We start from the raw sequence: 16,809 nt of genomic DNA on the forward strand, positions 1-16,809 counted from the left end.
TAGGAACTGATCTTGTATTTTGAAAGGTGTTAAAGAACATTAAAAAAAAAGTAGCATGTTTAAATTCAACTGATTTTCTTACCTGTGTACAGGATACTGAACAATCTCCCTTCCCTCTTCTCCAGAAGGAGAGTCTGTTTCACAAGCCTTTTAGAAAATCAAAATGGCACTTATCAGGAAAAAAACGTAGCAGAGAGCCTTGAAATTGTGGGGCACTGGTTTTTAATGTAGGTCCTAGTAATCTAATCTAATCATCATCATCTAGTAGTGATCCAATTCCACCTTTCATCAATACACTTGTTTTCAAAGAATCTGTCTGGAGCTCCACGTTGAACTGGCTGGAATACTCATTTTGGAATCATTCTGGCAATCTTCTCCCAGGTAGCACAATTTCTTATGAAAATGTTTCAGAAGAGTTTCCTGTTTTTAGACATACTTCTGACCGTGGTATAACACTTCTGTACCTGTAGAGCTTTAGAGATGCTTCTGGCTACAAACATGGAGTAAAAGTGGGATTGGGGAAAAAAAAAGTAATTCTGTTAAAACTGTCTTGGTTTTGGCTGGGACAGTAATTTTCTTCCTAGTAGCTGGTACAGGGCTGTGTTTTGGGTTTGTGCTGAAGAGAATGTTGATAGCACAAGGACATTTTGGCTATTGCTGAGAAGTGAGCAGTAATTGCACAGCATGCAGGCCTTTTCCGCCTCTCACTCTGTCCTGCCAGAGAGGGGTGCACAAGAAGCGGAGAGGGGCGTGGCCAGGACAGCTGACCCCAACTAGCCAAAGAGCTATTCCATACCATAGGATGTCATGCCCAGTATATAAACTGGGGGGAGCTGGCTGGGAGGCACAGAGCACTGCTCAGGCATCGCTCAGTGAGTGGTGAGCAACTGCATTGTGCATCACTTGTGTTCTCTTTCTCTCTCTTTTTGTCATATTCCTTTTCATTACAGTTATGCTTTAATTCAGTTATTAAACTGTTCTTATCTCAAGCCAGGAGTCTTACTTTTTTCCCTTGGTTCAGCTGCCCACCCCACGGGGGTTGTGGGGCTGTGTAGAGGTACCCAGTGGTACTTAGTTGTGAGCCGGGATCAAACTACCACAATAACCAAGAGCTCAGCACTGCATTTTACTGTGCCATAAAGCTTAGTTTTGGTGCTTGAGGCAGCACTTCTGTTAATGATTTCTTCTAATAACTACACCTTCTCTCCAATAGCACTGTTTAAAAACACCCAATCTCTGTGGTGCAGTAGAATGTCCCGTTAAAGAACAGTGCAGGCAGGGACAAAGCAGTTTGGCATTTTCAGTAGTCACATGCCACGAGCATTTTCTTTTTAAATCTTGGGTGAAGGACCCATGTGCTCTGCTGTGGGCAGATGGGCTCATTACAACAGAGAACTAACAAAGAGCTGAATGTCACAGCTAGGAACAAAATCAGAAAAATCTCAAGCTTCAGGCCACCTCTTTGGGTGACTTTAGATCATTTTCCAAAAAGAAAACTAGAGCCATATTAAAGTAATGCCATTAGAATCTGTTTTTCTTCAGTATTGAATTGTAAGGTCCTAACAAGAAGGAAAAAAACGAAGCATCCTTCATCAGAAATGAGGAGGTAAGAGACATGTAAACAAACAAAGCCCAGAAGTTGTGATAGACTGAACTCACCAAATGTCACCCCCTCAAGAGTTTATGTTGTGCTGCTCAGACGTGGGCAAGGAGCTGAGTCCTTCCAAAGCACACAGCCCAGCTGCTGCCAAAGGTTACAATTCTGTACCTTCAGAGTGGCTGGTTGTGACTTCCACAATTGCTAGTTCTGCCTCACTTAGTAGTTAAATGTTGGCTCTGGTAGTACAAATAACAAATGCAGTTTCAACAGCAAGCAAAGGAGAAGACCTTCATTTGATATTGTATTTTTTAAAATCAAGAATAACAATCAACAGAAGAGAAATTATTTTTCCCTGGATTTCAAGAAAAGGGCTTAAACCAAGACAAAGTTTCAACGCCCTTTCATTATTTATTAGAATGTTTTTGATTCATACACCTAATTCTACTCCCAGTTCCCTAGCTTTTAGTTGTGAGACCCTTGAAAAGGAGGAAATTTTCTTTGTCATTTTAAGGAAACTTGGAATGAACAAACATATAAATTGTTTTTACTGCATTTCTGTTAAAAACAACTGAGACACAACAAGAAATGAAGCAGGCTCTTTGTTTTTGAGCTGCAAACAGCTAAACAAGCATTCTTGAGTCACACAAAGATGGATCAAAACCTAAGCCTAAATGAATCCTCAACCTTAAAATTGAAGCTAAATCTTCTTGGCTATTTTTTTGGCTCTGTTTCTAGCTGTAAGTGACCTTATACTGATTTCCTAGTAAAGAGATTAAAAGAAACCTAAAGGAAACCTAAAGCAAAGTTTTAAGCAGACCAGGAGTAACAAGAGTTTTCTGTCACAGATCGACTCCTGTTTCAACTATGCAAGAAACGAAAATAAAAGTAGAAGTAAATATTTCAAACAAGTTTTATTTGGTACTTACATGCTATATATAGTTTTAAAGAAAAACGACACATTTTGGACACTTGAAAATATTGTGGCTATGTACATGGAAAACTAAAGAAAGCAAAAAAGGAACCCAATTCATTTCACCGTGTCACGAGCTACTATTGAAAGCATTCTGACTGAATGGCTGTTTTTCCTTCCGATGTATATTCTGGCCGATGAAGTCTCTTTCTCATTGCATTTCTATTGCTTTTATCCCATCTCCTGTCCAAGACGAACACTTGGCAGCAGCAGAAAGTCATTTCTTCAAAAACTCTTCCGCTTTTGTCTCAGAGGATTTCTTCTGCTAGCACAGACTTTCTGCACAGCTTCCTAGAGGCCCAGTTCCCTGCTCACTACGAGCAAATACAGCCACCTCTTAACGGTACGTTCTCTGGTAGCAAGAACTGAAATTCCAGAAACCTGTTTCCCCTACCAAAGGATCTACTCACCGACTTCAATGAGCCACGCATTGAGCCCTGGCTGGTGCTTCAAACTCAAATACCTAGAGTGAGCTCTACCTGTAACAGCATTGTTTTATCAAAGCACAAAAAGGTGCAAGATTTTACAGTTCTGCCCAGTAGCAACTAAAAGTGAGAAATGGAATGACGACAGTAGAAATTGGCGTCAAACTAAAGAGAAAGCAACCCGCGTTGCTCTTCGTACCACTCCAACTACACTGCTTTATAAAAATCACACACTACATCAAAAGCACAAACAATGACTGTTTGCCGTTTGCTCTGAAACGAGCAAAACCAAAACAATAAATCCCAAACCCGCTTCATCGTCCAAAAATCAAATGTTTCAGGTTTCACACAGTCTTCAATAGTCTGATAAGGCAAAGTCTTCCACCACTGGGAACAGCAGCAATTTACAGGACTCAGAACAAGGTATTTCCTCGTGTGTGTGTGCGCACACATGTGCGCCGACACATCTCTTATAGTGCTGTGAACATGGATGCAGCTAAAAAAAATCAAGTTTGTAGTATTGTTTTTGATACATCTTTTCTAATTTATTCAATTAAATGATTTATTTCTGTACTGAAAATTCATAAATACATCATCTAGAAGAACAATAGTTTTTCCTCTTGTCTGTGAAAAAATAATGCTTTCAAAGGTTCACATTTTAAAACCTGCCTTGTTTTGTGCCGTTAGAGAAAAAAACCGCGAGAGGATCATAGTGATGTCTCAGTTTACAGAATGTCCCTGTAGGAATTACATTTACAAGAACCTGATACAGAAGCCTACACCTTGCCCCCATAATTAGAGTTCTCAGCAATAATATTTAAACCAAGAGGTTTAAATGAAACACCCCGTTCACTCTACTTGTAGAGCAACGAGGTATTTATTTTTCAAGTATTAGAACCACAAAGTGTAAAGGATTCTTTGCCCATTTTGCAATTATGCCTTTTTAACAAACATCCACCTTCTTAAAAAAAAATCACGCCCACTACCCAAATTAGCCCATTGCTTTCAGATTCCAGTGTCTTGTGTCTTAAGAAATGCAGAAATATCCATTTACTAACAGAAAAAGCCCGTTGAAAAAAGCCATATTAAGTAATGCATGTGAAGCATGATTTTCTTCTAGTGATGAAAGCTATTAGAAAGGTGATCCAAGTCTATTCCCATCATTTCTTCTGCTGGTTTTACTAAAGTCCTTCCAAAAAAGATATTCAAGAAATCTTTAAAAAACTGGAGAGAAAAAAATAAAACACTCCTTCATAGCATGGAAGAAACTCCACTGACTGCAGAGATGCTCCTGTCACCTTTGGTTCTTCAGAAGAAGCAATCAGATCACTTCTACAACGGAAGGTATCAAAAATGACAGGTCAGCAAAGGACAACAATGCTTACTTCAAAATGTTATGCAATTCTGGCATTATTTCCTTGTAAGATGAGGTTTTCTAACCACAGAAAAAGAAAATGGTAGTCCAATTCGATTTGTAAAATTACTGTTTGTTTACCTCACATCCTTTAAAAGTTGTGATGTGATTCAGAAAAATCTAGTGTGCTGCAAACCATCCCTCAGTATGAATGTCAGCAAGAACTTGATGAGGGAAATGCATCCAGAATTTTACACAGAAGGTAGGAACCAGCTCCCCTTCCACATGTTTGTATCGGGCTCTACACTAGCAGAGCTGGGGAACACAATTCCTGATCATAAGTTAGGAATGGCAGCTGTTGCTGTTGCAGTTTCTGTTTGAAAGCACAAGGCAAACATTTTCAAGCCTTTTTGAATGGCAGAAAGCACAGTGTAACTAAGAAGCACCCCCCAAAGAAAAGATAAAGCCTCACCATAATTTGCACAGCATCTGTATATATTTGGCATGCATAGCTTGAAGAAGAGAAGATCTGCTTCTTCCCCCAGATAACAAGGGGTTTCAAAATGCTTAAATTAATCACTGATATCAATCAAGAGCTCTAGGTCCACTGTTAGTCAAAACACATTAACGAACCAGGGCAAACCTACCTGCTGTTTGATGTGTCTGAACACTATCTACCTGAGGCAAAAGAGTCCCCTTTTCTTCAAAGGCTAGAATTGGGTTCAAAGGAATTTCAGAGCTATTGCTTCCGTCATTGTTCATGGTGTCCAGCCGGGGTGGTTTAGAACCAATAGGCAGGTTTATGATCTCTTCAAAGTTATCGTTCTGCATAGACATTCCATTTTCATTTGCATTTTTCTCTAGGTTGAGATTGCTGAAAAAGAGACAGAGGTATTTCCTCATATACTTCATCTAGAACAGAAATTTAATCCTCCTCAAAGCAGACTTACAAATGGAAGCCTGCATTTATCCCAAGCATCCTCTTAGCCCATGAAAATAAAGCTATGCTTCTGTCACAGTAAAAACTGCTTTTGTAAACAAGTACAAGACAAGCCTTCCCTCAAACACGCAGGATGGTTGTTAATGTTTGGCTACACAATACCCACAACTAGAGACAGCTTTATGGACAGCACAGTTCTGAGAATGGGAAGCAGTAAGGAAACCCCTGCAGCACCTCCAACTGCTATCTTGAGCCACCCACCTGATGCAATTTGCAGCCTCTAATATCTTTTCCAGCTCTCATAACCTTCGCCTTCCTCTTATTGTAAATCAGTGTAATTGCCCTTAGATAAGATCACTCTCGTTTTTGCTATTCCTTGGATCACCTCTCACCTACAGTTTTGGAGCAGCCTCTTCTACCTGACACTCATCCAGAGGAAAAAAATCCTTTAGCAATGCAGTTCTTTCAGTCCCTCCTCCCCTACAAGTTCTTAGGGCTTATTTCCAAGGCACTACCCAACACTGCGCTCCTCCCCTGTTGGTCATGCTCAAGGAAAAAAAAAACCCACCTCTCAGCACCCCTCATGTCAATCTGCACTTTCTTTCTCCATCTCCCACTTGGCAGAGATGCCTTATGAGCAAGCTCTTATGCATCTGCCCCAGTCAGGAGCAGGACAAGCACAGACACGCTCTCCAATTACACATATTCTCCTGAGAAGATACATGATCACGTCTCACAGCCCTGTCCCTGCCAACCCTTTTATTTGCTGCTGTGTTGTCAAATCCCACTGTTTTTGCAGACAGCACACGCTATCTTGCCGGAGGGGAGAAACCAAGGTGCTACTGTAGTGCATAGGATGACAGTAATGGGACCATAAGCTCTGCAAGTACTCAACTGACAATCAAAAAATCATGTGGTCTTTCACAGGTGCTTCTTAAGGCCCTCAACAGTTAGATCCAGACAATCTTGTGTTCCTATTCCCTATTCAGACCACATCACAACTGCTCAGGCTGTTGATAACATTTCAGCCACAATGGCTCAAATGTAATTTTCCTAGATTGAAACTAGGCTGTCAATATCCTCGGGCCATTTCTGAGCAGGTGGCTTGGTTTCACAGGCTAATTTTCTCCTGACAGTACATTTACTAGTCTTAAAACAACCCCATGTAATTGGCATATGGTTTATTTTCATTTGCTGGCTTCTTCAGGCACCTAACTCTTCACTAACAACGACAGAATTGTTTTACAATACTTCCCGAGAGACAGAACATAATTACTGCTCTTTTGAAAGTCGCTTTATCCAAAGCCCAGATTTCCTGTGAGAACAACATGCTGTTTTTTCATATGAAGCCTTTCCCAGTTTTTTAAACCACCACCAGCTCTTTTTTGGAAAGGCACTTTAGTTTTTTTCATCTGTGGACATACTGAGCAAAGTTCAAAACGAGAAATGTATTTCACTGCATTGGGTTTGAGAGCAGACACAGAAACTCTCCTGGCTGCCCGGGAGAGCTCAGGAGTCAAATCACCCTTTTGTGCCAGAGATCCGTAAGATGAGGAGCAGAATCTGTGAAATGCTTTAGGACTAATAAAACAAGCTCTGAGAAGAATCTGTGAAATGCTGTAGGACTAATAAAACAAGCTCTATTATGTATAGTAATTAGGCTATTATTCATTTATAAGGTATACTATTACTTATTCCCTCCCTATCTGCTACTGCCGATAACCTTACTGGGGCTAGGATAGCACAGCAAGTTTGATGGATAGGGTAAGAGACAGGAGGAGAGCAACTGCTCATTCAGATAAATTAAACAGCACAGTACTTCAACAAGTATTGGTAGAATGAAGAAGCCTATTGCTTCTGCAAACTGTAAAGTTTTCTATCCAACTAATCAGCTGATTTCATAGATAAATAGTTCTTCACATCTATTTGTCATTGCAGCACCAGTATTAAACATTGAGTTAGACCATGTTTCAAAGACTCAATGTCTTTTGAGACAGAGGAGTCTATACAATCACAAAGAGGTACAGAAGAGGAAACTGTGACAATGAATGTTCTAAATTTAATGCTATAAAATCTTCTACGTTTTATACTATTTGCTCCAGCAAATTACTAGGGGAGCAAACTTAGAAAAACAAAAAGAAAAATGGAACTGTGGAATTAATTTCCACGGGATATCTTAGAGGCCATAAGCTTAAAAGGAGATTAGACAAATTCCTAAGAGACTGGTATACCCTCCAGCTTCTAATAATTAGCAGCTTAGGGACTACTTGAGCTGATGGTTGCATTTTGACCACAATGCTTAGTAACCCTTCAGTGACCAGAGGATCTCTCGTACCTACCTTTTCTGCCTTTACACTCTTTCCATTACTGCTACAGGCCATTAAAGAAAGAAACACAAAAAAAGCAATGGATTTTTAACCTGCTACAGCTGATCTTACTGTCTTATGTTACATTTTTGGCAATGTCTCACTGTTCAGTGCAACACTGGAGATATCCTTTTCAGTCACAGAACACTGCAGGAAGAACTGGATTACTTTATCACTCTAACATATCCCATAAGTGTGTTTGTAGCACAACACCTATGTAGTAAAAACAAAAATGTTGCCCAAGTTGTTCAGAGTGCAAACATGACAGTCCAACCATAACTGTCTTGAAAGAAGCCAAAGAACAGCTTCAAGGCAGCTAAAAAGCATCTGTGCAGGTTTGCATTTTGATCTGGACACATCAATATTAACAAGACAGACTGAAGGATGCTGAGAGAAGAGAAGCTAATTTAATTAAAGGATTTTGGATACACAAAAAGTTAACAGAAAGTTAAAAACTACTGAAAATTATGTGGGATGCAGATAATTTTAGCCAAAGCTCTGTGTAGACATAATCTGTATTTAAAGAATTTCATGAGAGTAAAGAAAAACGAAGCCCAGAATTTATTACGTCTGTTTCTGATCACACATTGGAAACGAATACCAAATAAGGAAAATAAAACCCCAAACTGATATGCAGGCCCCTGTAAAGTGCCAAAATATTTTCATAGCTGCTATTCTGGATCTGAAAGACAACGTCAGTCATCTTGTTTACTGACACGATTTTAGCAGAGGTGTCACAGCTAAGCATTAACAGCAAAATGGACCCCAGACTTGTGGACAGTTTAAATAAAGCAGTGTTTATTTTTAATCCACTGCAACAACAGCACTGAAAACTGCCAGCAATGAGGAGCTGGAGGCCTAAAGAAGGGAAGATAGTGCTGAAGCAAATTTCAGGTGTGCTACTGCACAGACTAAACAATGAACACTCCACAAGAAGTTGTACCCAGTGATACTCTTTTCCAGCACAAAATATTGAGGCACTCACCTCGTCTAACTGCCTATTTCTAAAAATACCTCCTTATCCAATCTATCCAGACCCAATTCTGGAGCACTGGAATGGGCTGCCCAGGGAAGGTGTGGAGTCTCCACCTCTGGAGGTTTTTAAAACCCATCTGGGCCTGTTCCTGAGTGACCTGATTGAGGTGAACCTGCTTTAGCTGGGAGATTGGACCGAACAATCTCTAGAGGTCCCTTCCAACCCCTACCATTCTGTGATTCTGTGATATGGGACAGAGATACACAGATGAAGTTAACTGCTGTCACTTGAGACTCATTGCAGGCATTTATAGCAAACAGCACAGAAAAAAATGGAATTACAGGATAGAAATAAGTATACTGTCAACAAACCTCTGTACTGAAATAACTTTCTAAGAACTAGTAGACAAATATCTAAGTCAGGCAAAGAATTAGAAAGTGGAGAACAAGCCAATATCTGCAAGCAGGAGATGGATTAGGCATCTGTACCAGTTATCTATCTCTGGTTACTATCACTGTGCTGCTTCCTGGATTTTATTGTTTAGTAAAGCAAGAAAAAAAATCAGAATCTCAAAAAAAAGATGTTGGGATATTTCATAATTAACAAAAAAGTTTAAAAATACTTTAATATTGTATATTATTCCAAATGACTGTTTCAAATTCAGTGTTCTAATTGTTGGAAAAAAACTCCTCTCAAAACCCTGAACCTAGCCAAAAGTTAACATGCCATTAATAGTATTGTAGCATCTGTGAACTGCCAGCTTTCTTGGAAATTCCAGATATTTTACTCTACCTAACTGGAAAATTTCCATTGTATGCTCCACTTTAGAATATATTTAGTATTGCTCTTCCCATCATACTACACCTGGATGAGAAATGTCTTCATTTAAGTTTAATTATGAGTCTTCTCATTATACACTTATAGGTCGGACAAGGTCACCCCCTGCCTCCCCTCCCCCAATAATAATTCACTATTCTTCATTAGCATTCAATAATTAAATTGTTTAACTAAATTTACTTGTGGAGAAGACAGAGTAAGCACAGGTAGCAAAATCAGAACCTTTGCAGTATCACTTAAAACTATATACCACAAAAAAACAGGCTCGTGTTCAGACATGGGATTTTAACTGAGAAAACTATGAAAAAAGAAATAGTTACTATGAACCCAGGATTCACATAAGATCTATTTGAAAAGCAAGTTTATCTGTGTTTTTCTTTCACAAGGCAAAGTGAAGAAAGTTTAAGCTTAAGGGAAATTAATTAATGTTCATTTGTTTAAAATACAGGAGAATGCTCTCAAGAAAAAAATTGACAAAATATTAGGTGGGATAGAGGATTATGCCATTCTGTCCTCTGCAATACATGTTTATTAATAAAACTAATAATTACTGACAGTAAATATACGGTAAATAATCCAGTAGATCACAGCATTTTCATTAGGGTTTATGAAGATCAGTTATCTTGGAAAAACTAATGAAGTTCCAGTACAAGGTCTACATTGCTGATCAAAAGCAGCAATAGAGAACAGCCAAGTACTGAAACCAATTGCCTTCAGTCTGCCAGCATTCTCTTCTCAGTTGCTTTGTATTCACAACTATGGAAGCAAGCATGCTATTTCCAACTGAATCCCTGCCACCGAGCTGACACAGGATGGATGACATGATGGGGAGGAATAGGGATGAAAGTTCAGCACAGTAAGTAGTCAGGCAACTTGATATCATGCCTCAGAGTAGAACCTCTTATCTTCACACAAACCTCTAGTAGCTACTTTCCAAGTCACCCTCCTTCAGTGTTACTGGTGCACGGGACACTGCTTGCATTGTCTGGGGAGGGACCCCAACTACAGATATTCTGGATTTAGTGACTGAATACCACCCACCAGTCCCATTCAAGGATGTGCATTCAGACTAGACTCCAGTGCCTTAAGAAACAGGCCCACTAACACTAGATCCTAGATCCAGTGAAACTTCCCACACCCTCTACATTGTAGGAGGAAAATGAGACTGACTTGTTGCTCTAGGCCTTAGAAAGACTCCTCTCCTTCACTCCCTCCTCTTGCCCATACAAGCACATGCCACAAGTCCTCCACGCAAAGCCTTTTTAAGTTCCAGTCAGCAATCTGAGCTATCTCGTTCTTAAAATGTGCTCAGATCTTTTCCAGACAAAAGCCAAACATTCCTCAGCCTGGAGTGAGGTGCTCACACAAGAGACCATCTCCACCTGTGGCTCTTGAGTTTATTACAGTATCAGGTGTATCCAGATGCCAGAGAACTGCGGCAGGTAACATGTAGTAACAGTGGTGTTGGCACTCATGGCCTTCACCATGGGATAAAATCTATGCTGCTCTGTGTTCCTTCCAACAGTTTTTCAGGCTACTTGGGCTAAGCTTATAGCTGGATGCTACCAAGTGATGCATCCTTTGCCTTCCCAGGCAGTGTGGATGTACCTCTAGCAAGTCCCTCCACATCCTAACCTGGCATACCAGTTTCCCCTTCCACAGCCTTATTGATGGATGCTTCCTACTTTAGTCTTGTTTTTTCATTCTTCACTTTGGCCATTCAGAGTTTCTTTCCACACGGATTATAATGCTACAGGACAGCATTTGTAGCATGGCACATTTTGTGTTACAAACATTAAGGTCCATATAAGGCTGGGGGTGATTAACATTTAATAGCTGCCCAGGACAATTAGGAGGCAACTCTGTGCAGCTCATCCAATACAGCTCAGTGCTCGGTGTCACTGACAGAACTTCTCTCGGCAGGAGCATCCGTGTCAGCATGACAGGAAGCTATGATTCCCCAGGCATATGGAGCGACCGAGAGAGGGCAAATTCCTCTTTCAATTAGTGCCAATCACACCCTGAAGCATACTGTCCGTTACAGACTGCATGATAGCTTCCAACATTCAAGTTTTTCCATGCATATTCTGGCACTACCTGCATCAAATATGAAAGGACTAAGGGACTATTTGGCTTTCTGCACGACTAAAATGGAAATAAGTGACAGCTCATGCTTATGTAACAGATTTCACTCAGTTCCACTCTGAGGTTTCAAGCATTTCAGCAGTTCTCAAAGTCTGAGTGACTTGCTCCATGGCTAAAGAGATCTCTCAATGTTAAATATCTGCCTCTCCAAATTCTCCTTGTAGAGGACAAAAGGTGTTGGTTTTGGGTTTTTTTTAGTTTAAATGCAAAGCCAAAAGGAGTAGTTGTGTATATCACATAAGGCACCTTGCTTGGGAAGCAAAGCTTGCCAGTACTTCAAGCTGTTCAGAAACTGAAACATCCATGTTCATTATTCCAATCACAAAACTAGCACTGCCAGAGAGGTTTTTATGAAGCTTAATTCATGGAAAGGAACAGAAAAAAACTGCCCGTTCCATTAAGTTCCAATTGGTGTAATAATTACTGGCAAGCAACACATTGTTCTAAACACTGCAAAGAACATGCTGTTAAACAACTCTGTGTTACTGCTAAGAGAAAGATGATAAAAGTTCTTTTCTGAACATGGGAAAAGGTGAAAGCAAACAGAAATCGAGGCAGATTGAACAGCTGTCTCTTATACAGTTAATGAATACATGAACCTGAAAATAACTTCTTACTCTAGCAATGCTCATCCTCTCAACAGCCTCCAACACTCAGCATTGTTCCTACCTGTCAGCGTTTACGGGGAGCTGGTGCGAGGCCGTGATGCGCGCACAGCTGAGGGGGTTCCCATTGTGCGGAGGCTCTGTGCCTGCCTGGAGCTGAGGTCCTCCCACGGTCACCGAGGAAGAGGAAGGACTGCTTACAACTAGAGAGAGAAAAGGGGTTTTCAGAGAACCAAGTAACATCATTTACCTGCAGATTAAGGTAAAACATTTCCTACAAAAGACAGCACTGTCAAGGCAAGCTACAGTCTTAAAAAATAGAGTTCTAGCCTCCTCCCTCCCCCACACAGCCTCCTTTGACAACTTTTTGGGCACATGAGCCCTGTTTCAGATCCAAAGTAAATGCCACAGATTTCAAAGCTACAGCTTTACAAACACAAACATACATTTAACAAGGATATACACAATTCCAACACATAAGTCTGTGGCCAAAATAGGCTGATATCCCACAGAATATTACAATGGTAATTTTCAAACAATAATAGAGAGCACTGGAACATCATTGATTCCATACATGGGTATTTCTTGGTTCCCATATTGATCACTGACTGTAACCTGAAAGGAAGTCAAGAGGAAAAAACCTCCATGGGAAGGATACTTCTTTCCACAAGTACTAAATCACTACTATAAAATGCTGTATAAAACAATATAAAACTAGAGCATTCTTGTGCCTCACAAAGACCATATGATAGATATAACTGGCCTACCTCAGGATGTTCTTTTAAAGGACAACTACAGCCTCTGCACTGTACCTACAGTCACATCAATTCACATACAGCTCAGTAAAAGAAAGCAATTGCATCCCACCCGTGCTAGCATCGGTTACAATAATCACAAGGACAATTTTGTTTTCATAGGCTTGGATGCATTTATTGTAGTTACCTAAAACCTCATCTGAGGAGACTCTCTTTCAGCTGCTCTTGTTTTGTTATGCTCTAAATGCTTGGGCTGAAGCTCTGTACATTGAATGTCTTAGTCTGATCTTTGGCAAGTTTTTACACAAAAGGTATTAGCAACACAGGTTCCAGTGCTTCTATATGTGGAACAAGAGGAAAATATGTCAGCTTTAACATTTAAAACAGAAAAGCAAAAGAAAGTTGTTGTGATTTGGAAAAGCAGCATTATCTCCTGTTTTGAAGCAGAGGCCAAACACATGACAAAAAGGTGATGGATTTTGTTTCGTTATGTGACTTAGCTGTTCTCACAATGGTCTACTCATATTTTGCCAAATAGTAAGACTGAAAAAATGAAAAATTGCTATTTGTGTATAGTCAAAAGTCTATTAGAGCATAATACATAAAGTTAGGGTGGGCTGAATTATGTCCATTAATTCATACATTGAACTTAATAGCATATCTAGAAAATACAGCAGCCCTGAGGGCAAGGGCAGTTTTCTCTTTATCTAGTCACTCAAGAACTCCAGCCTTCTACTGGGCATGGGGAAATGGAAGTCCAAATTCTCATATGTCTTAGGAAACTGACTACTTGTTTGCTACCTTGGGCAGGAAAGTACTAGTCACAGGTTATAGAGCCATTTATAGTTTCAGTAATTATTCAAGTGGTGCCTACAGCAAAGATGGCATCCCAGATGCATTCTCTATTCACAGTTCCCAAACTCCCCCTGCACCCCCCCAGATAATATGTAAACAATTAACTTCCAAACACCCATAATGAAATCTGTCAAAAGGATTCCTAGCAGTGCTAATTATAGCATTCACTTTAAACATTAAAAAAACCCCAAAGGCAGTACATGCAGCCAGTGCTGCTCCTCGTGCTCTGTGTTACTCAAGTCAAACACAACAGAGAAAGATTGATGCCACTTAAAGTGTTATGCTACACAGGGTAAGACATTTGATAGCGTGACTTCATTATCTTTAAATACTGTGAATTCATCCTTGGTCATTGCTGATTATGAGCTAGATTTTAGTTGGCTTCTTTCATTGTAAGTATTAAAAACATGTATAAAACTTAACCTAAAAGGATTAGGAAAAGAAAAAAAAAATAGAGGACACAGAATAAAAGGGAAGACAAAGTGATCTTTGAAAGAAATAGAAATTGAGGTCAAGTGAATAAGGCAGCAGGCATGGAAGAGAGAAACTACAGGGAGATGTTTGGATAATCAACAGGTAGTTTTGATGACTGAGATGAAATAACCCTTTAAGAAAGTTGAATAAGTCTGCAACAACTACATTTGTAACATTATGCAAAAGAAACCATAGAATCAGCTTCTTTTGTGATCAGAAAAGAATGTTTCTTCTCTATAAACAAACTTGCTAAGCAACTCCCCTTCATTAAACACTGGTGTGACTAAGTTGCTAAACAGCAGACTCATTTAGTAATGGCTAACTACCTACATGGAAAGGCCAAACAAAATCATGTTTGTTAAGACTTCAATTATACTCCTCTCGTGGGTTTTTTTTACTGAAATGTGTCCCAAGTTTCAGAATTGTTTCCCAAGCCATTGTGCATAATAGGCCTTTATGCACCTGTTTTGCTCAGAGCAGTTAAACACAATACCTGTTTCTCCAGTAAGATTTGCCTTTGATATATGTCCGTTTTGCTGGTCATTGGATTTCTACAAAGGAAACACGATTTTGTAAATTAAAAATGGCTCAGAAGTCAAACATGCTCAATATTTACATGTGTTAAGCAGCACCACTGACCTTATCTACAGCTTCTACACGCCTAGTTCGCTTCATGATCTCCTCAAGCCTCTACAATGAAATGTATGAGGGTAAAATAATGTTTATTGGCATTCATTTAAAAATCTCTCACCCAAACCACAACTCCTTGTCATTTATCAGTTGCATCTATTTATTGCTAAAAGATTAATTACTGTTGGCAATATTCCTTTCACATCCACAGCAAGCTAAGGTCCACAGCTTTTCTGAGGACGCATTTTTATCATGGATGACTTTCTATAGCTGAGGAGGAACCAAACTGCTAAGGCACAACAAACTACAATTTCACTGCATGTACTGAGTTACCTTCTTCCTTTCCAAGCGCTCCTGCTCTTCTCTTTGGAAATGCCTTTCACGTTCCAATCGAATCCGCTCTGCCTCTTCCCGTAGGCGAGCTTCCTCTTCTCTCTGAGTTGATGGTAAAAGAAAAAGAAGTGAGGAACAGTTCATTGTTTAAGGACAGATTTACAGTGACATCTGCTTAACTAGGCATATTTACAACCACCTACAAAGTCACATTCGGGGTTTACAAGTCAAGAATATGTTTTCCATGACTTATTAGGAATAGGAAAGGATTTGTTCTAAATAAATAAATTCTACAGGGAAAAAACAACAAAGGCAAAACTCAACTCCCTACCACACGTTTTTGTCACAAGGAAACACCTTTACTCTTTAAAACTCTCTATGGAATGAACCCTGCCTCAATCCTATCTACTTCAAATACGCACTTAAATTTTAGGTATCTCTCTAAGTGCTACATAAGATTGGCACAGGAATTCCAGGAGGGGAGCATACTTGTTTCTGAAGGCGCTCCATCTCTTCCTTTTCCTTCTGCTCTCTCTCTTCCACCTGTCGGCGCAGCCGCTCTTCCTTTTCCCGCTCCTCCTCTGCATCCTTTCTTTTTTTCTCTGCCTCCTGTCTGCGAGCTTCTTCCTCTTCTCGGCGAGCTCTTTCTTCAGCTATCCTCTGTGACAACTCCTCCTTCTTTTGCCTGCAATCATGAAACAAACGTTAGAAGAATCAGTAAAAAAATGGAGGGAAAGAAAACAAACCATCAGATTCCTACCCAAGACACCAGCACTCCACAACACCTGGATAAAGGTTGCACTGTTGTCTTATAAGTTATCTGTTTCCAGCAGGGGCCACAGGTGAAGCCTGTGGAACATAAAATACATTGTAAGGCAATACCAATTCTCCTCCAGTATATCACAGAATCATGGAATGGTAGGGTTGGAAGGGACCTTTAGAGATCATCTAGTCCAGCCCAGTACTATATATATTATCAATTTCTTGGAGTTCATCTGTACAGCTACAAACAGCTGATAAGTGAATGTCACAATGTCAGGGCCTTGTGGACCAGCTGCAGACCTTGCATGTAAGTCTCCAGAGACAAAGTAGTATCAGGAGGACACAGCTAAGAGACTAATGACTTAGAACACGAAACTGTCATATCTCGCCTATCCCATGTCACTTGCCTCTTTGCCACTGACACGGAGGAGCTTATATCCACATAGAAACATAGAATGGTAGGGGTTGGAAGGGACCTTTAAAGATCATCTAGTCCAACTCCCCTGTAGAAGCAGGGTCACCTAGATTAGGTCACACACAAATGTATCCAGGTGAGTTTTAAAGACCTCCAAGGAAGGAGACTCCAGAACTCCTCTGGGCAGCCTGTGCCAGGGCTCCGTCACCCTCACAGTAAAATAGTTTTTTCTTATGTTTAAATAGAACTTCTTATCTTCCAGTTTCAACCCATTACCCCTTGTCCTGTTGTTAGATACAACAGAAAAAAGGGATGCCCCAATCTCCTGACATCCACCATTTATATACTTGTAAGTATTAATGAGATC

General features: G+C 40.0%; 1 protein-coding gene across 3 annotated transcripts in view; it reads right to left on the bottom strand.

Moving 5' to 3' along the window:
• Positions 1 to 2,524: 2,524 nt before the first annotated feature.
• MAP7 (microtubule associated protein 7) overlaps positions 2,525 to 16,809 on the bottom strand; it is a 118,915-nt gene continuing 104,630 nt past the window's right edge. For 2 of the 3 annotated variants that reach the window (XM_061990757.1, XM_061990756.1), the window contains exons 12-17: positions 15,755 to 15,950; positions 15,266 to 15,367; positions 14,942 to 14,992; positions 14,796 to 14,853; positions 12,283 to 12,421; positions 4,933 to 5,223 (exon numbers count right to left, since the gene is read on the bottom strand). In XM_061990757.1, the coding sequence (XP_061846741.1) occupies positions 4,974 to 5,223; positions 12,283 to 12,421; positions 14,796 to 14,853; positions 14,942 to 14,992; positions 15,266 to 15,367; positions 15,755 to 15,950 (796 nt within the window). In that variant the 3' untranslated portion in view covers positions 4,933 to 4,973. Of the gene's footprint in view, positions 4,328 to 4,932; positions 5,224 to 12,282; positions 12,422 to 14,795; positions 14,854 to 14,941; positions 14,993 to 15,265; positions 15,368 to 15,754; positions 15,951 to 16,809 lie in introns of those variants that run through there. The other variant, XM_061990758.1, reaches the window with a different exon arrangement.

This window comes from Colius striatus, chromosome 2 (genome assembly GCF_028858725.1).
Source record: "Colius striatus isolate bColStr4 chromosome 2, bColStr4.1.hap1, whole genome shotgun sequence".
Lineage (NCBI taxonomy): Eukaryota > Metazoa > Chordata > Aves > Coliiformes > Coliidae > Colius > Colius striatus.